Source organism: Aulonocara sp. 'chitande type north' Nkhata Bay, linkage group LG22, assembly GCF_057382095.1.
Source record: "Aulonocara sp. 'chitande type north' Nkhata Bay isolate Kocher_YH1m ecotype deep benthic linkage group LG22, A_spYH_male_GT1.1, whole genome shotgun sequence".
Lineage (NCBI taxonomy): Eukaryota > Metazoa > Chordata > Actinopteri > Cichliformes > Cichlidae > Aulonocara > Aulonocara sp. 'chitande type north' Nkhata Bay.
In genome coordinates, this window is record NC_141364.1 from 34,218,629 (window position 1) to 34,240,206 (window position 21,578).

At 41.2% G+C, this 21,578-nt stretch overlaps 1 protein-coding gene across 2 annotated transcripts in view; it reads right to left on the reverse strand.

The window, feature by feature from the left end:
- Positions 1-21,578, reverse strand: part of thrb (thyroid hormone receptor beta) — a 116,119-nt gene that overhangs the window by 18,340 nt on the left and 76,201 nt on the right. For both annotated transcript variants that reach the window (XM_086279248.1, XM_086279249.1), the window contains exons 3-4: positions 9,598-9,667; positions 7,642-7,692 (exon numbers count right to left, since the gene is read on the reverse strand). In XM_086279248.1, coding sequence (XP_086135374.1) covers positions 7,642-7,692; positions 9,598-9,604 — 58 coding nt within the window. In that variant the 5' untranslated portion in view covers positions 9,605-9,667. The remainder of the gene's footprint in view (positions 1-7,641; positions 7,693-9,597; positions 9,668-21,578) is intronic.

Genomic DNA, 21,578 nt, shown 5'->3' on the forward strand with positions numbered 1-21,578 from the left:
TTGTTGCTGTGCTAAAAGAAAACGATCTACTGTGTTATTAATAAACTTTCCTCATTACCATTTTCCTCTTTCTCTGTAAAAGTCTTCTGGATGTCTGCCTCTCTGTGACTGAATGTTTTTAACAGACAACCTTGACCTTGATTGTTGTTTATTTATGGAAAGCTCTCTAATTGTTAATTGGTTCTTCATTAAAGACAGGAACAACAGATAGAACAGTTACCGTTAAATACAGGCTGCTGTCAAACATGCTTTGCTGTACTTGTAAGACTCAAAGATTTCTTATTAAAATGCAAGTTGGAAAACTCCTGAGATCAGCTGAAGATCAGTAATAAAAACAACAACAATAAGGCTTTAAAGACAAGTGATAAGTAATAATAGTATATAGCTAAAAATACCTGTCGTGGAGGTGAGTTATAAAGCTGCTTTATCTACTTAAACAAAGAGTAGTGACTGTGTAATAAGATTGAACATTTTGACTTGTTCCGTTAAAAATACGTTTCAGTGTTCAGCGTTTGATTGATCTGCCTGGGAGAACAGTTAAAAAGGCTTATCGTGGGATTAGCAACTCCATTAATGTAATAAGTGTGAGTGTGTGACCAGTAGATGTGATCAACATGCAACAGCTGGTAAGAGGCTGGTCCTATGAGGCAAATCTTCTTGCAAAGAGGGCTTGATACCAGTTTAACTTTTTGATGAGGTGATGTCCTGGTCCTGAACTAATCTTGTTTGTAGTTTCTTAACAACTGTTAAGCATTTGTCAGACAGAGTTTAACGCCTGTCAATAATGAAACAATCTGTTGTCTGAGTGGATGGTGTGACTGTCTACGCTTTTTTCTATGCCACGTTTTGGACTTTTAGTGACGAATTTAGTTCATTTGTCACATTTTTTAATCTCCAATTCTTTGTCTTCTTCGTCTTTGTCACATAAAGTGAAGCTTTATTAGATGCTGAAAAGCTGTTTAAATGCAGTATTAAAACAGCATAAATAGAAAATAACCTTAATATTTGCATATGACTCACATAAATATCATTTATTAAGATATTTATATATATATTTCTTTAAATATATACTTTTGTCACTGAGCTTTGAGAAGACAATCTAGCAAGTGTAGCAGATCTGAAAGCACTTATGTCTTTATTAAAATTAAAATATTAAAATAGAGAATGTTAATATGGTAAAATGCAATATACTCAGATGCCCGGTGTATCACTTTTAGTATCTGGAAAACAACAAGTACTAAAAAAGGAAAATCTACAGTAAATTACGAGCCTCTATGAATTTTCCTACTTACCCGGGGTGGTCACATAAATGCCAGCTGTCTCTTTTTTCCTCCCCTATGTAAAAAATACAAATGTACAAATACGATCCAGCATGGTCTCTAATGGATGACTCGAGGTATTCCTGCCAACAGCTGAAGTAACCAGCGAGGCCTTTGACCAAAAAACGCCCCAACTTTCCGTGCCGTGCACCTACGAGACGAACTTCGCTCCCAGTGGCTCTTTACCACACTGGCCCCGCGGCGGGCTTTTGTACATTCCCTCCCTTGATCGTTTGAGGACTCGGGGGTTCAAAGCTGGTCATTAACAATTTTTGGGTGTGAGGAATCTCTTTTATCCAGTTAACATGATCTCCAGTGCCAGTTGTCCCTGGCTACTCTTTGTTACCTGAGGAGGCCACATTAGTTGGTTAACCTTTCCCTTAAAGTTCAGGGTAAGCTGAGGGGAACAACAGAAGGCTACCCTCAGTAAAGGTTAAAGTTGGAGAGGATTATCCTGCACTTCAGGATAAGGTGGGTGAACTTGTTTTGAATCCTGCTCTTCCTTTTTTCTCATTATAAATACTGTCATTGCCTTCTCTACACAACTCCACAAGGATTAGACGCCCAACACGCCCAGAACTGCAAACATTTGCTGAATGAATCATCATATTGTTAAAGAAATATCACCTTGTTTATGAACACGAATCGCAGAATTTAGACAAACTTGTAGGGTTGTGTTTATATTCTACAACCTGATCCTGTTATGAGGGATCGAGTGCAGATCACCAGCAAAGTCCAAAAAAGGTTTTCCAGGCGAGACAAAAAATGCTGTTCTTACAGGCGTGTCCGCTTCCAGCACCGATTTTATTAAGAAGTCTAGAGAGGAGCGACTGCTGAGAGGCAGTGTGCAAAGCATCATGGGAAGAGAGTTTAAGAGCCAAATATTACTGAATGCGATTTTGCATAATACACAACTGGAAAATGAAAACAAAGATGACAAAAACATTTCAGGTAAACTTAAAACGCTCCACATTCAGGACATGATACAAATGCATGAGGGGGCGGGGGGGTGGGGGGTGTCATTTGTTTTTGTTTACGTTTGGAAAAATGGAAACGTGATGATTCATATTATTCATTCAGAAAGAATACAATCAAAGTTAAATCTGCAAAAGGGATTTTTCTTATTAAACAGAGTTCAACACCATCTAAAGAGTTGTCCTTTAACACATGAAGCACACAGACAGATGCTCTACACTTTCCGCTCCTCTGTTTAGTTGAAAAATGCTCTGAAAGGAAACTGAAAAGTAACTGTCCTTTAACTGTACGCTCAAACTAATTTCCAATTAAACATTCGTTCCATCCGCCATCAGTTCTGCCTTTTGGTCTAAAAGAATCATGAAAACTTCCTGTTTGACGCTAAGATGACCTTCAGGGTCATCCGTCACATGAAAACCAAAATAGTTCCAAACGCCAGATCTGAATGAGGGTGGGGGAGGTTCAATTTGCCATGTTGCAACGAGCTTAGCTTCTGTCTTGCTAACTTGCGCTGGGCTCAGTGGATCTGCGCTCGACAGTGCAGCCTAGGCGGAGTAGTCGAACGCAGATTCACTGAGCGCTCAACACAGACAGCATCGTCAGAAGAAAAGTTGATAAAATAAATTACAAATGTTGTATTGTTCGATACATATGCGTACCGAACCGAAAGCACTGTATCGAACGGTTCAATATCGATACGAATATCGTTGCACTCCTAATATATATATATATAGATTTTTTTTGATTAATTGAGTGAGCCAAAGCATGGCTGCTGTTTTCTGTTGTGTCCACAGTACCTACAGAAAGAAACATCTACCTTTAGTCAGATCTGTGAATTTGAAAGGATTTTGTATAAGTTCATACTCAAGTTTAACTAAACAACAACACTAAAGCTATTCTGTTATACCTGTATGTAAAAAACACACTGCACCCAAAATATTTCATAGTTCAGCAAAACTGATCAATCTAATAAACTTAAACCTGCTCCATCCTCCCTACTCTGGTATTTTAAAGAGTACTTACCAGAAATATTAAACAACCTAACTAACAGGGCTGCAAACTCCCAGCAAAAAGAAAAAATAGGGAACCACCCCCCGCCCTCCACCTCATGATGCTTAATCAACTTTAATTTAATGCACATGTAAAAAAAAAATGCACAGAAATCAATTATTTTTCAAGAATAATTAAACAGATTCAACATCTTTCTTCAACAGAACTGCAGACTGCACAGATGGTTCCCAAAGGAAAAAGTACTACAGCTTACTAGGGTATATTAGACTTAACAGTTACTATATACAGTAATGGACTTCTATATATTTTACATCAGATTAAAACTTTGGGTGTCAGATTCAGATAATTATTTATTAAAAGCTCGACATTGTAAATGAGAATAAGAAAGAAAAGTATGTCTTTGTGCCCCTTTCCCTGTTAATGCCCTATCGGCCCCCTGGCTAAACTTTGCTAGATCCGCCCCTGCACAGTTACCAGCGTCAGCTGTAGAAAAAGATCCTGGTGTAGAAAGTAATATTAAATAAATTCTAACAACAGTCAAGCTTAAACGTGCTGCTGTTGTTCAGCCGCTGGTTTCCTCTTTCTGGCGCAAAAACAAAGAAGAGAGACGATCAGCTGATCATTGATCAGTTTCATGACTGAAGTAGCAGCAGGAGAGAGAGAGAGGCAGTCGCTCCATATATCGGTTGTTAAGCTTAACGCTGGAATGCTTTACAAACATTCAGAGATGAACTTACACACTTGCTTTACTTCTCTCTGGGATCACTTCCTCAGAGATGAAATGCCGGTTTGGTAGCGAGGCTACAAACACACAGCCGCTCTATCACGTGACCACACTGCTGCGACGTGCTGCGGTTATGAGCAGAGTTACGCCGTGTAGTTTAGTGAGGTGCTTTTTTTGATATTTAATGTTTAAATATGTTTATATTGTCTATCCTGTAAAATAGTCAGATGTCTATTCATATTAATGTACAGAATTCACCTGCTTGCTGCTACTACTGCACATTCACCCAATGTATATACTATATGTATATATATATGTATGTGTGTGTATATATATATATATATATATATATATACACACACATACATATATATATATATGTATGTGTGTGTATATATATATATATATATATACATACATACATACATACATACATACATATATATATATATATATATATATATATATATATATATATATGCTGTCCTTGTGTGTTAGCCCTGCGACAGACTGGCGACCTGTCCAGGGTGTACCCCGCCTCTCTCCCTATGACAGCTGGGATAGGCTCCAGCGCCCCCCCGCGACCCGGAAAAGGATAAGCGGAAGCGAATGGATGGATATATTATATTCTTCTTTTTTTGTACATTTTTTAAATTTTTAATTTTTTTAAGACTTGTGGTGGTCTGCGAGCAGACGATGGTGATCTGAGGGGATGAAAAAAGGAAAGAAGTTCCATGTAGGCGTGTTAAACTGCAACAGTTTGAATATATTCAATGAATATTTCAACAACGTAGTGCACTCTTATACAAAACAACACCCACTTACCTGTAGCTTTATTACAAACATGTTTAAAGTGTAATTTTAAAAAGAACAAAGACCTCTTTCACTTGTAAGGTTGTATCAGTATCAGAGTGTAATGAAGTGATCTGGTCACAGGCGCACGGTGCACCAAACCAGGCTGGTATCCACGTCCCATAAATGCAACAGGCGTTTAGTGTGGGTAAGAATGATTGCAGTGAACTCACCATCAAATCTATAACACAATTACTTATGAAAGGAAAATCAATGTGTTGCCGTGGCAACGTCTGAACCTGACTGAAATGCTTTCATACAGAAAATGATTCCTGCAGACTTTATTTTTCACACATGGCTTTTGCTGGTTTCCTTCATTTCTATTAAAGAAATAATAATAATAATAGGTCATGTGATTATAATAGGTCATGTGATTATAATAGGTCATGTGATTATAATAGGTCATGTGATTATAATAGGTCATGTGTTGTTATCATCTGAGGTTTTTGATTTTAGGAGCTGCTAATGACCTGATGATTTGGATTACTTCCTGATATGTGAACAATGAACACACACACACACACACACACACACACACACACACACACACACACACACACACACACACCTTATCACTTATTGAACAGCATTCTGTAAGGAGACACTTTAAGAGCCAAATGTGTTCTCATAGTTGCTGACACAGCATTTCATCTGTGCAGCAGTTCGGGGTCGACTTCTTCAGCTTTCAGTGGGTGACAGGGCTGCAGTGCTGTGGAACCACGGTGTTGGTATATGTGCAGAATGTGGTCAGCACTGTCTCAGGAAGGAAAGCTCCTTCTGAATATAATAATAATTATGGGATCTTTATAGGTTTGCTATGTGCACTTATGCAACCCTGTCACCTTTTAAGGACATTTCTTATCACTCCTTAAGCCCCAAGATGATTCCAAGCTACAGATCCTGCATAGCTGCTTAGACTCTATTAAAGCTTGGATGGCAGACAGCTTTCTCCGACAGAAGTTTGTGCTCCTGACAGATTTGTGTCTAAGGTAATAGAAACCTTTGGTCCCCTTGCATACGTCTGCTAAACCCTCTGTCTCCGGGTAACTTCACACTTTTACATTGATGCTCGTGTCAAATCTCTGCTTCACTCTTGTTTTTAAACCACTTAAGAAATATTGCCAAGTTAATCCCACAGTGTCACACTCTGAACTGTAAACTGTTATTGGTGCATATATTTCAACACTGTAATTCACTGTTCACTAGTCTAAGCCAAATGTCTCCAGCATGCTGCGGCGAGGCTTCTTCGTCCTCACATATCACTTTTAGAGCTCTGCATGGAAAAGAACCTGCACACATCTGAGTATGTGCTCAGCAGGTCCCTGGGTCATGTGATCAGGGCTGTGCATTACGCTGAAAATGAAGGAGTAACAGTGACCCCAGAATCTCTCCCTCTGTGGGCTCTCCCACACAGCTGAGAGTCAGCTTTTTAGACTTGTGTTCGACTGACCTTTGTTTTCAGGGTTCTGGTTAACCCTTTAAGACCTACCACAGAACCAAGTCCGCCAGAGCTTATATCATATTTTTACAGGCTGTGGAGCCATTTTTGGGAGCATTTCAAGTTGCTATACATCAATACAACTGTTATAGCCCATATTTTAATAATATGTATGCATTAAGTCCATAGTAATTACATAAATTGCAAAAAAGTGCAATAAACTACCAAAAAATTGAAAATTGTTTTTGTTTTTTTAACATATATTTCTAGTTAGAGAAATTTAAGAGGCTTATCCCTCAAAACTGTAAATACAAAAAAGTTTCACAAAATAGTTTCCCACCACAGGAAATTTATTTTGAGTGTCTTCATAGTTCTATTTTTGAAATACACCAATTTTTATATACTGCAGGAAAAACGGAAATAAATATTATACTGCAAATTTGCAAAAAAGCAGCATGTGCATCAAAATAAACTATTTCCAGCAGTGCAACATGAGTCCTCAGCATCCCAGAAACGACACAGAAAGTCATAAAGTCAAACATAACTTTTAAAAAGACCAGCATAGGCTCATGAGGCCCTGATGGTAAAAAACTACATTTCCACGAAAATGACGTCACTTCCGGTTTCGGGCAGGTAATGGCGGACGTGCGAATGTTCGCGCTGACGTCTATTCCAAGTATGAAGTGTTACGAACAGCTGATGGATCGGCAAAGCGTGTTTCTGGAATATTATGTTTTTGTTGCTGCAAGTGCTTTTTATGCTGTTTTTGCAAAGCTATATGTGGAAGGAAACCGTGACCGAGGACAAGCTGATGGCATCAGATGTAAGTACAACTCCTCCGGTTTCATATGCAAAAAAAATTATTGCGCTAGCTTACGTGGTTGCAGAGCTACCGGGATTTAAAAATAGTTACACAAAATTGAGCGTGTCTGCTCCGACCGGCTCTAAAGGGTTAAAGGTGCAAATAAAGCTTTACTTACTTATACATTTTGAACCTCTTTCCTCTTTATTATTATTGTTATTATTATTACAATAAGTGAATGTCCCACTTTTTGAAAGCAAACTCTAAATGAGCTGATGTTTAAACGTCTGAGTTCAGTTACTCTACGTGTTGTAACGTGATGTCTGCAGCTTCCCAACATCGGTGAAACTGAAACGACTGGGATATGATTTATTTTGAACTGAATCTACACAAAAATGTTCTTAAATCAAATAATTCCAGTTTTTGAAGCCCTTTCGAAGTTTTTCCTTAACAAATCCAAAGCTGCGCCATGCTGACAGAAGAAGGAAACAGCAGTGTAGAGAGGGAGGAGAAATATTACCATTTTGAATGGCCTCATCTTTCCAGCGGGGGGAGCATTTTTCTGCTGGCTCTAAAATAGATGGGAGAGGCACTTTAAAAAACACAAGCGACGTTGTCATAAAACAGCTGAGAGAGAGAGAAGCTAATGCTGCTCTGCTTCGTACATGAACTTAAAAGCTTTCAGAAGTTGTTCCAACAGAGCAGCAGGTTCATGTAAAAACTAAAACAGCATCTCAGATACCAAAGCAGTCGTTGTCCCCTTGGAGCTTACATGGTGAATGAAAGCTTAAGTTCATTTTGTCAGTGTGATAACATGTGAGTGTAAGTCTGTCGGCTATGTAGGGATGGCCAGGTCACTGAGGTCGCCCAGGCTGGTTAAATCCAATTCCAGCCCCGCTGACCTCACTGATGCCCAATTTGCTAGTTAAGTAAATAAATGCAGAGCTACATCCTGTCTTGGCTGTTTAATATAGGGCAGCATGGCTGCGTGCAGCGTCCTGCCATCTTCACATTTCTTTGCCTTTTTGATGCTTCGATTTGGCCGAATGAAGTGGTGCTGCTGTGTGTGTGAACAGGGATGAACCATGTTATAGAAATGAATGGTTAATATGTGTGTGTGTGGAAAAGAGCTGATTTTGCCATCAGGCTCAAGCTGAGACCTTTTCACAGTTTAACACTGATCACCTTGATTAAAACATTGTTATCACTCTAAGACAACGTGGACCTCTGGTGGTGAGGGCAGACTATCACTGTCCAACCAAAGTGTAGAGTGTGACATGCAGTGGTCGGGGTTTTGTACTGGTCACTGATCTCTACCAACAAACACTGCATCAGTCCTGCTGCTCGAAGGGGCCTCCCTGCTACGAGTGTGAGCATCTTCTGTCAGTTACAGCTACCAGGTTAAAATGTTAGGTTATCTTTACAAGCTGATTATTGAGACCTGACCATGTTTTTAAAGCCAACAGCTACAGTCGAGGGAAAAACTGGCTGAGCAATCATTTAATAACAGGTCAGGAAATGGAAAAAGTGGATTATTTCTAAGACCAATACTGATATCTGGTGATTTCTTCTTCACTAGCATTTGTTATGTGCTTGTTTCTGTTTCTTTGCTATCGTAATATGAAAATGCAGTTTAAAAATAGGTTTTAGAAAAGTTGAGTTTCATGGTAACGCAGCAGCAGTTTTAACTGCAGCTATGATACGAATCAAGTTCCTATTGGTGCAAATTCATTTGTTGTACTTTCCAAATCCCTTCTTGTAAAAGGATGGTCATAATTCAAACACTTAAACTTATTATTAGGTCTCGACTCCCTTTTGCTTCCTCTCTGCTTCCACAGCTTGTAGCACCATCATGCAGTCTGTCCTGGATCTGCACATCGGACTCAACTCTGTCATACTGTACATGTTAAAGCAAATATTAGCTTAATGGAGTTGCACACTACTAATTTGATCCTGAACTGCAGTAAAAACTGATTTTTAAAGAACTGTTGAGGAGTTAATGGTTTATTATCTCAGTTGTTTAACACCAGGCTGAATGACTGACTGCTGTCAGATTATGTGCAGAAACTGTTGGGTGCCACAGCAAACCTCACACTTCATTTCTGACCTCGTTGCCGAGCAGCTGACAAATAAACTGTGAAGCAGAGGTCCTGATGTCAAACCGGCTCAGTGAGAAGTGGTGACACAAAGTCATTCTGCTGGTTACTGTGTAGCAAGTCACATATTTACTTCTGTTGTCTAACACAGTGTTCTGAAAGCACTCGGCGTTGGATTACTCGCGTTACAACAGTGCTAACCTGTGCGCTTGTACTTTGCTCAGTGTTGTTTCCCCGATCAGAATTAACCAGTAAAACAGAGTATTTGCTGTTTTTTTAGTTTTCACATCAACTTTCACACCAACTAAAAAATAGAGAATAATAAGACTTTTCTTTAGGTTCCATCATATTTGGAGTGAAGCTGGCAGTGTGAGCCTTACCTGACATACTGGTGGGGCTTCAAGGCAAAGACGTCATCCTCAGAGCCTCATCAGACCTCTGGGTTCCTACCTACCCAAACACAGAAACAAACGCTCAGTCATTCTTTATCTAACAGAGCAGCTTCACACACATCTCTGAACAGCGTCTTTTCCTCACAGCTCGTCATTTTAAAAACATAAAGTGTACAGGAGTGATCACCCAATGTTAGATTAAACGAAACTGCACAGGCTGCCAGCTCTCAGTTCTCGTCCTCTGTGCAGGATGACATCTAGTGGTTACATGCTCATGTTACGTCTCAGGGTCCAGGTATCATTTCTTTCCCTCTGAGGTTTTGTTAGTGTGCATCCAACACACAAACAACACACTGCACACACCAGGCGTTCAACTCTGCTGCAACGTCCTTGTTTCACTGTTTGTCAGCTAAAGGTTACTCTTAGTAGCAGTTCTTATTTGCACTGATGCTCCTTTGTGTAAAATAGGTGTTTATAATGCATGCAGCACTTAAAACAACTGCACTCATGCAACAACTTCATGTGCCAACAAAGATCATGTGACATCATCACAATCATGGTGTCCAACATAAGGCCCGGGGCCCAGAATTGGTTTGGCCAAGACTCCAATCCATCCTGCACGTTTCACAGCTTTCTGTGACGATAAAGACTCTGCCTGACTTTGCCGTCCACACGACACCACAGAAGAGAAAGACAAACACTGAGACGAGAGACAAGCTTTTGTTTTTCCATCATCTACTATAAAATGTATGTTTTTATTCTTGTGGTCTCACAGTTAATTAACAAAACTGGGGGATGAGCTAACTTTTACATCGTTATCATGTAAAGAAACTTAGATGTACTGCTATATTAAAATATCTCAGGGATTAAATGTTTTACACTGACAGGATGATTCATCCTTTGAGCTTTTAATGCTAGAATGACTCACAGGGTTGTGGTGAGAGGCTTAACAGCCAACGAGACCAACAAGGACGACCCACACAGAATGTTAACTTCACTATTTGGCTTTTAAAATTCAGATAATGTCTCTTGTCTTTTCACTGGGCGATACATCTGATGCTGAGTCTGATAAACAACTGTCAGTGCAGCGGTTTATTGAAAAATGAATAATAAATAAATGAATCAAAGCCACAGCAGCACATCCACAGTGCACAGTGCAGCACGCTATCTGGCTGTTACTGTACCTGACCAGGGTGCAGCTGAAACTGTAACTTGCTACAGTAAGACGAGAAAGCAGGAAGCTGAATGTCCTTGAGCAGCTGTCCTCAGGAGGCCACATATGCATCACACTTTCCTGTAGCTGAAGCCACAACAAGAGGACTCCACCTGATTGAGATTGGACTGATAAGAACATGGAGGGCCGCTCTCTGCTCACATAAGCACGTATCCTCTCACTGCACGCCGATCAAACCTCACGTACTGTCACTGTGCTACACCTGACACTTGCACAGCCGATAAAAAAGTGTCAGCATGAAATATCTTCAAGGTTAATAAAACGATTGGAGGATGCAAATATTATCATGAACAGGTCAGGATGCAGGCTTCAACACATTATAACTAAAAAGAAATGAATAAAAACTGAAGTCAAGCAGAGGTCAGATTAACACTCACTGAACACGCGTGTGGGTATTCCTGAGGACCATCTCAAAGGTCTGGATGCAAACAGGAATACCTGAGTGTTTGTTCCCTGGGTGGTAGGTGCCTGGAATCTGAGGTTACGTGTGGTGGTAACATCTTTTGGTCAGGCCCTGTATACAATCTGCACTTCAATTCATTATGTGCTTGAAACTAATAGGTTGTGTTAAGCAGCGGTCTCCATTAGAATGAGCATTAATGGTGGAGGGTTATGGTGTGATGTTGCTGTGTAAGTAACATCACACATTTTTTAAAAACACGATGCTGCACGAGGAAATGCATAGTCTTCATTCGACAGTCACATGTTCGGCACTCTTCAGAGGAGGCGTTTGAGACAACCTGATGCCATCAGACAGGAGGTCCACAGATGGTGAAAAGGATACAGAGTTGATACAGCTCAGTGCTCTTTATGACTTTCTATAATTACAATTTCTGCACATTACTGTCCCGACTTCCACTGCAGGCAGCATTAGCTGCATTAGCTGAGAGCAGAACAGCCTACTAGACACTTTTTCTACCTGCTTTTGAAAAGACAGAAGCACTGCTGGAGCGATGGTATTTCTCATATTTCTCTGCTTGAAGTACATGTGCAGGTACTGATTTTTACTCTTGAGTTTCCTGGAACAACTAAACTGAGGTCCTGAAAGAATCAACCTTTTGTCTTTTGCTTGATGAAAATGCACCAAGTTGTGACGATCATCAATTTAAACTGTAGCCTTTTGTTTCTCTGAGTGTCAGGTTGTGCACCAGGTTGTGTACAGAGTGCTACACAAACACCATAAATAAATGTGAAATTCTCTCATAGCTGTACTTTCATCAGATAACTGAAGTCAGAAAAGTAAAAACGCTCGGGTAGGGACACGACATGCTATACAAATGGCTTCAATACGTATGGTGGATTTAAAGATCGCATGTGTTGTGCTTCAGCTTGACTGGGCTGATGGAGACCAGGTTTGGGAAAATCCAGACCAAGACAGAATCACCCACAGTTAGGCCAATACAGTCGAACACAAAGATGAATGAAACTCAAATGGTCACCAAAGTCATCGAGTTTCAGATGAAAGCAGCTTCTGTCTGTTGTAATCAGATTTGAGCCGCAGCTGCAGTCAAATCACAATCATGTGATCTCCGGTCACAAAGTGAAACCGTAGTCAGTGCATGCTGTCCTTTACAGATGTCACATCTTACAACTGCAAGCTCACTGAACTCTGTTTGCTTGGAAGCTAGGTTTATTCAAGGGTTTGCACTGCTTTGAGGCTGCGTTTTTCCTCCTGCGGATGACGACAGAGTCGTTTTCTGAAGACGACGGGTCTTGTTTACAATCCTAAATAAGCCTTTGTGAATATGTGTATATTTATCAGCTATAACAATCAGACCCTTACGAATTGATTAGAGCCTTAAAAACGTGATAAAATCGTAACTCCTGTGCTGTGGTATGGTTTCAGCATCAGTCCTTGTTTATGGAGAACCTTTGGTGAAGGTAAGTACTGCTGCTTTTCCACAATCTGAAGTCTGAATTAAGGATTCGATAGATTTCCATGAATTACTTTCAGTTTGGGTGTAACATGGAAGTGGACACCAAAAAGCCTCACACTGTGTGACTACTGATGGTGTTTATCTTATTCAACCTTATTACTGTTGGTGTTAAAAATAATTTCTTCTCCAAAATGTCCAGATAGACACACTAACAAACCAACACTACATCAGGTACCATCACTCTGAAATGCTGGTTCTTACTCTGAGCACTCAAAGCGTTTTACACAACTTGCACATTCACGTTTTTTTCTATGCTGCTTCCTATCTAACATTCACACTCCGATGGATGCATCGGAGAGCAACATGGTCATATTTGGCATGCAGACTGGAGCAGACTGGGATTGAACCACCAACCTTCCAGTTAGTAGGTGACCTGCTCGACCACCTGTCACTTACAGCCAGGCCACAGACACATCTGAGGCAACAACAGAGGGAAAACAGAGTGGCTATAAAGAACGAGATGTGACTTACATGTATGTGTTCAGAATCCTGAGGTAAGGCAGGAAACAGGAAATAGGCCTGTAATAGGGCACATGCTGTACACTTCCTCGCTGCTATCATCCAAGGACCAGATTAACTGATAGTTACTGACGAGTACTAAATGAGGCATTTCATTGTCCATTTTTATTTCCTTTATACTTTTATATAAAAGTTCAGCTGTCTGAACTTGTAACCTTGTTCTCTCAGCATTGAACTGGAGAATTGCAGATTTTAACTGCTGAGCATTTTAATTTCCCTTCATTATCTTCATTGTCTGTTATTAGTTAGTTTTCCTTATTTTCTTCCAGTGTAATTACCTTGTAAAACCTTTAGGCAGAGGGTAACGGATACGCAAGAGACACAAAATAAATGAAAAGCATGCTCGTGCATCACCGTGCTCCACTTTTAAACAAGTTTTCTATCTGTAATGTACCGTCACCACATGCGTCCTTCAAACCAGACCCAGCTGACAGAAACTGAAGCTGCATGAAAGTCTGGATCAAAGGTTTGCTGCACACACTTAAAGCCGTTGCAGTGGTGTTTAGCTAACAGAGCAGCACAAAATCATACAATGCATTTCCAGGTTTGCTTACATTAACATTCATGCCAACTTTTACAAGTGCTGAAATGTAAACATGCCATTACTGTCATAAGCACGGTCACTATCAAAGTGTAGTTTGGTCACACCTTAATTCATTTCCTTGTACTGTAGTCCAGCTAATTATTCTTTTGGCAAGTTCAGTAGCCCGGGTCTCGTTTTGGTTTGGTCAGTAGCTCCTTTTCTGTGTCTGAGTTGACTACCAGCACAAAAATCAATCAATCATCAAGTGTCCAAGTGCAGTAATTTATGACCACCGCTACATGTTTCTACTTGCAACTGTCCATCCATCTGTTATCTTCCACTTACCTGGAAAGTCTCCCAAGGGAAGTACTCAGGAAGCATCCTTACCAAACCCACCTATTAACACACAGGAGCAGCAGCTATACTCTAAGATCCCTCTGGATGTCTGAGCTCCTCACCCTATAACTTAAAAGTTTGCTCACTTACCAAGAAATGAACAGTCTCTAACTTTTAACGTAAGTTCAAACTGTATATCAACCAAAAATCCACAAAAAAATAATGATACCAAAGTCATAATTTGAATATCATTACTACTTTTGGAGAAACCGTGTTGACAAGCACAGTGGTAAGACGTTTCTTGTAGTTGGTCTCTAGGTTTGCGAACATCTCAGCGAGAATCTGGCCCACTCCTCTTTATAGGAATGAAATCTTTCAGGTTTCTTGGCTGTCGCTTGGACACTTGAAGCTTCAGCTCTCTGCACCTACAGACCTGAGGTCTGGAGACTGGCTCGGCCACTCCGTCATGGCTTCTCTGAGTCATTTGAATATTCACTGGAAAGTTTAAGTTGGGCCTATACCTGAGCTTTCTTAGGCACATGACCTGGTGGATGCTGCAAGATTTCAATTCATTAAGGCGTAGTGTGTTATCAGTTTTTGGTTGTAGTCCCAACTGCCATCATTGGGATCACTGATCAGGCTCCACCCAAGCGGTTTCGGGCTGATCCCTGACCTTTCTCATCATCCTCACCCCATGAGGCAAGATTTTGTATGGAGTCAAACCAAAAGCAATTTAAAGTCTTTTTTTCTTGCATCTCTGTTGTCACAGTTGTCACTTTTTCACCAAGCTTCTTGCTTCTTGTGGTCTACAATGTTTTTCATTGACTTTCTGGTCTGGCCATGGAGGTGGGGAGGTTGGAATGGAAGAAATGAAGTCTGTGGACAGGTGTGCTTTATGAACACGGAGTATTTGTAATTGATTGATTGTAGTTGTTGGGTTATAGGACATCACTGAATTTTATTTCATTTCATTGAATAACATGCAACTGTAATGTGCTTTGTCTGCAATTTAGATTGATATTTTGACTCTCTCCATTACAGTGAAACAGTGACTCTCAAAGTGAATCTCGACCAGCGCTGCTACCAGGGAGCTTCTTAACTAACGCAGCGACCTCTGTCAGTGTGATAGATGTGGCTTCCCATGAGTTTTCAGGCTCTGCCTTCTCTATACTGGAAGTTTTGCCTCAGATCATCAAAGTCCTTTTTCCACTGCTAAACAATATCCCAAATCTGGGTCACCAGTTCTTCCCTCTGGCTGAGCACAGCTTGAGCCAAGCCCTGGTTTCCCTTCCTGAGTCCACGGAGAGCTTGCCAGAACAGGGCTCCCAAAAGTCCTCTTCTGTGACCTGCTCTGCTGACGTCCTTTTGGCCCTTTAATACTGTCGCTGCTTTCTTCAGCTTCAGCTTCGTCTAGCAGCCGCCCTGCCCTTTGATTTAACTCACTAGGCAGTGATCAAATAACAGGTCTGCTCTTATCAGATGATACAACAGCAAAGTCGATCATTGCCATGTACACTATGCACATCTTGTGCTTGAGCATGGTGTTTGTTATGGCCAACCCATGCCTAGCACAGAACTCAAGACTCTTCCTTCCATCATGCATCTCCAGGTCTCTGTCAAATTGTTAAAGTCTCCCAGGAGAACTATGGAGACTCCAGGTGGAGCCTCTTCAAAGACCCACCAACACCCAAATAAGATGTCTGTGGGTGGTGCATCCACGGAATCACGTTTTGACATTTTCGAGCAACAACACAAACAAGAATTTCTCTCTTTTTTCCATGAATTGGCCCACTGGCATAGTCAGGGTGACTGAAGTTGTGAGAAATATATTTCTTTGATTTTATAGCAACTTCTGTTTTTTGAATTACCTTCTAATTATTCTGTTATAGGGCATCTCATTTTAACTTTTCTCATTTTAAGGGTTCACGCATAAAATATTTGAAATAAGCCTGGAAATAAAGGATTTAAAAAACGGTCCAACAATGAAGACCTCGTTGTTTGTTGTCACAGCCCATGTGGCCTCACTTGCTACTTGTGGCCTTATGTGAGAGTGAGAACACTTTCACACACAGCTCTCTCTTCACCACACCAGACCATTACAGTGTCCAATCTCGCCGTCATTTCCCATTTATCCTTTTCATACTTGTGAGCGTCCTCCAGATACTTGAACTCTTCTGCCTCGGACACCAACACGGAGATGGCACGGGGAATTTTTCTGTCTGAGGACGATGATCTCAAACGTGCTAATTCTCATTCTGGCCGCTACACACATCACCTGCATACATCAGACATGAGATCATATGGCCACGAAACACAACACCTTCAGCCTCAGGCTGCCCCGAGACAATCTGTCCACAAAAATTATGAACGTAATCGGTGAAACAATGTTAACAGAATTTTTAAATGTTAGAATATCTGTCACAGATAAAGTATAGGGGTGATAAAACAGTATTCCTGCATAAAATAATAATGGGAGCATAAACGACCAGTTATACTTGTTGTATATAAGAGCTTGGTCACCTGAGGTTCAAGTATAGTTTGCTGCTAACTGCTTCGGAGGCAGGATTGTCAGTTTTTACTCATTTTGATAGTAAAACAACCGTGTAGCTTTCACAGTTCAACCATAGTTCAACAGTTCATCTCTGCACTGAATTTGTGTCGCTTGACAATTTAAACTAATGCACAAAACAGACAAATAAATGATAATAAAAATGATAACTGTGGTTGTTTTGAAAAAGCCTTATCTAAAGCCAAATGTCAGCCCTGCCCAGTCTTCAGTTTACATCATGCATCATGAATCAGCACTTACAAGGAACAGTCAACAATAACCGTCATATTGACCAATATGCATGTTATTTGAACTGGCATTTAGATAAGAGTCCATCTTCATCGGACGGCCACTACGCCTGGAGCTCTAATACTTGATTTACAAAGCTGCAACACACAATGCGACGTGATACACGCTCATCATCATGGCAACCTGCATCACACAAGGGAGAGCAGATGGTGCTTTCATTAAAGAATTCAAGCTGACAGAAGAATCAGCTGAATGATCAAGTCTCCAGTGCACTTATCATATTACATTAAATTCTCTGTACACAGAGGCTGCCCACTGTGGTTTGTTATACTGCGTGCACCGTGAGTTGAGTAGGTCCGAATAATCTACTGGGAGCAATGGGACCAATAAGTCATGCTCAGCAGCAAGAACACACATCATGGATGACAGCTGGAGCTGCCAGTCACCTGCAGACCCATGAATGATATTTGGTGCCTAAAGTCATCATCAATAAATATTCCTATTTAAGTGAAACCTTTTTATTTTCACTTACTAATCTCCTCAGAGAGACACAACCCATCTGTTAGGCTTCATTTTTAATAGACAGACGTTGGCAGGCGTGGTTGTGGCACGGCTGCATTGGGAGCTGACGCACTGGAGCTGCATCGGTTCATCACGCCGACCTGCATAAATGGTACTTGGTCCTGAGTGTGGGGTTTATTGTTGATGCGAGTACGGCTGGCAGTGGGAGAGCTGCGGCCACTGTGTGTGTACAGCAACCGTGTGCGTAAATCGTGTGGCGAATAAAAGATGCTGGAAAGCATGGACATGTGGTCAGGTCTGCTGTGCATTCACTTAAGTGGTGCCGAAACCCAGGACAGGCAGCAACAGGAGCAGGCAGCGGTGTCACGCTGCAGGACCAGACCGAGCACCATATGGAGGTGATTAAGAATCTGGCAGCTCGGATCCAGTCCTGGCCGACACCACCCCACCAGCGTCCCCCGGTGGCGTGGGTGTGGAGGAGGTCCGGACTGTTCAGGCCCCCGTGCAGGCCCCCAGGGTGCGACCAGCCAAGGTGCAGCCTGCCTCAGCGACCATACCCACTCCTCAGGTGGGAGCGGCTGGGGCACGGCAGGTGCCTGCACCTTGGATTGACCACAACCACGCCCGCCACACAGTCATGTGTACAGCAGGTAAAACAGGTACTATACACGTCTTTAAGTTTCTAAGTAAATGCATTTCTAAAGGTGCCTCTGACCTGAAACTCTCACCAGATGCTGGTAACACGATGCACATGCATTGCTCAGGTGTGATTTCGGCCCATTCGGCCACATAAACAGTCCTATAAACCCCAAGCTTCAGTCCTTCCACAGAGTTTCAGTTGGAGTTGATTGGCTGGGCCATGCTTTATTTTCTTTCTGTAAAACCAGCTGAGCGTTCCCTTGGATGTGTTTGGGATCACTGAAATGCCCATCATTGTTTCAGCTTCATCATCCTGGCAGCAGATTTTTATCAAGATTGTCTCAGTACATTCTTCCATTAATCATCCCTTCATTTTTATTATTAATATACAATAATAATGGGTAGCTCAGGTGGCAGAGCAGGTCAGCCACTAATCATAAGATCGGTGGTTTGATCCCAGGTTGCCTCCTGGCTTCATGCCAAATATCCTTGGGCAAGACACTTCACCCGTTGCCTACTGGTGGTGGTCAGAGGGCCCGGTGGCGCCAGTGTCCGGCAGCCTCGCCTCTGTCAGTGCGCCCCAGGGTGGCTGTGGCTACAATGTAGCTGCCATCACCAGTGTGTGGATGTGTGAATGACTGAATGTGTGAAGCGCTATACAAATGCAGGCCATTTACCATTTTACCATAATATACATAATGACCAATGTTCCCTCTAAGCTGCGCGCGTGCGTAATTGCGCACTGCTGGTCTCTGTGTACAGAAAATCTGCGTTGCGCACACAAATTTTTTTTAACCTGAATTGAAATTAAAACTTTAACAATTTTTTATGAACAGCTGTGTGCAGGCAGGAATAGGACCCAAGGTGCCGACACTCGGAGGCAAAACTTGAACTCAAAACAGCTTTAATGCTAAACTCAAATGCAGCATAACTGGATATATCAAAATAAACTTACACCAGAAGACTGACAGAACACACAGCAAGATAAGGGTAGATCCCAACACGGACAAACTGAAACACAGGGCTTAAATACACAGAGGGAGCAATCAGGGAATGGGTAACAGGAGGGAAACACAGCTGGGGCAAATCAGGCCTGACGAGACAAAGGAAGCATATCTCACAGTACAATAATATTGAATGGGTGCATTGTTGTATTTTGTCATGTTTCTCAGGTCTTTGTCTGAATTTCTACGAACATTATTGCTAAGGATTGTCTTATTGCATTGGAGTCACACTGGGTTAAATATGTACACTTGGGTTTTAAGGGGTATTTATTATTTTCTTCTTTTTTTTTTCTTTTTTTCTTTTTTTTTTTTTGGGTTGTATGGAAGCCCCAAACGCAATTTCATTGTTCTTGACAATGACAATAAATAAATAAATAAAAAAAATAAAATAAAATAAAAAAAGCAAAACCAGATACATTAACATCAGACATGGACCTTCAAAATAAAACAGGAAACATAACACAGACTGGACTAAAGACACAGACTCACATGCAGGCACTACAACAAAGGGAACAAAGACATGGGACCAGGGCAGACAGACACTGACTGGACACGAGGATATAGCAACTAAGGATTACACAGAGACATAAACCATAAGACAGAACTCTAACGAAGAAACCAAAGAATAGAAATGATAAATAATACAATAAACTCAAAACCCTGGGTCAACGACCCAGGCATCCTAACACAATTCTGTTTGCAGTGTGAGTCAGTGACTGGCTGCTCCCGTATGGGATCAGAACGATGCCACCTTATCCCAAAGTCCAGCCAATGATGTGATTCACATTCGTATATACGCAGCTAATCAGCGTGGCTGACAGGCTATGACAGCGTCCTTATGTGCCGGTGTTTTAGTAAAGCGGCTGATGTGGAGTGAAGCCACGTTAATGACAACGTGTACAACCATTGGAGATGTGAGCAGGACAGACGGAACAACTGATGGACAAAGTGTGGACTTTATACCAGTTTTTAAATTGTGTTGATCGGCCACGTAAAACCAGAGTTATGATAAAATATCTGCAATGTTTGGTTTTCTTCCTGAATACTGTCGTTGTTTATATTTACTGCAGGAAGAAACGGTAAAAACTGCGTTTTATAAGGAAAACGCTCGAAAGCCTGTGAGCAAAAACACCAAAACTCCCAGCCTTTCCTATTGGTGGAAAAATGTACCATGTGGACCAATCAAAGAATGATATGGCAACATGGCCTTTAGTTGTTTAGGACGGGGGAAGTTTTAGGAGTGACGGCGTGTTTGAGATGTGAGAGATTTGAGACGTTTAGCACAAATCTTGTGTAGTTAGTGTGTAGTTAGTGTGTAGTTAGTGTATAGTTAGTGTGTAGTTAGTGTGTAGTCAGTGTGTAGTCAGTGTGTAGTTAGTGTGTAGTCAGTGTGTAGTCAGTGTGTAGTTAGTGTGTAGTTAGTGTGTAGTTAGTGTGTAGTCAGTGTGTAGTTAGTGTGTAGTTAGTGTGTAGTTAGTGTGTAGTCAGTGTGTAGTTAGTGTGTAGTCAGTGTGTAGTCAGTGTGTAGTTAGTGTGTAGTCAGTGTGTAGTCAGTGTGTAGTTAGTGTGTAGTTAGTGTGTAGTCAGTGTGTAGTTAGTGTGTAGTCAGTGTGTAGTTAGTGTGTAGTCAGTGTGTAGTCAGTGTGTAGTCAGTGTGTAGTTAGTGTGTAGTCAGTGTGTAGTTAGTGTGTAGTCAGTGTGTAGTCAGTGTGTAGTTAGTGTGTAGTTAGTGTGTAGTTAGTGTGTAGTCAGTGTGTAGTTAGTGTGTAGTCAGTGTGTAGTCAGTGTGTAGTTAGTGTGTAGTCAGTGTGTAGTTAGTGTGTAGTTAGTGTGTAGTCAGTGTGTAGTTAGTGTGTAGTCAGTGTGTAGTCAGTGTGTAGTTAGTGTGTAGTTAGTGTGTAGTCAGTGTGTAGTTAGTGTGTAGTCAGTGTGTAGTTAGTGTGTAGTTAGTGTGTAGTCAGTGTGTAGTCAGTGTGTAGTTAGTGTGTAGTTAGTGTGTAGTTAGTGTGTAGTCAGTGTGTAGTTAGTGTGTAGTTAGTGTGTAGTCAGTGTGTAGTCAGTGTGTAGTTAGTGTGTAGTTAGTGTGTAGTCAGTGTGTAGTCAGTGTGTAGTTAGTGTGTAGTTAGTGTGTAGTTAGTGTGTAGTCAGTGTGTAGTTAGTGTGTAGTCAGTGTGTAGTCAGTGTGTAGTTAGTGTGTAGTTAGTGTGTAGTCAGTGTGTAGTCAGTGTGTAGTTAGTGTGTAGTTAGTGTGTAGTCAGTGTGTAGTTAGTGTGTAGTGTAGTCAGTAGTGTTGTTGTGTGTGTCAGAACAATGAGGTGCCTGCTGAGTGTTACAGGTGTTACAGCAGTGACACATCTGCTGCTGTCAGGCCTGCAGGTATCAGGCTGTTGTTCTCCTTCATCTCATAGTGGACAGAAATTATTTTTTGGAGCGGCACAAATAATTTGTGTGGCATCAG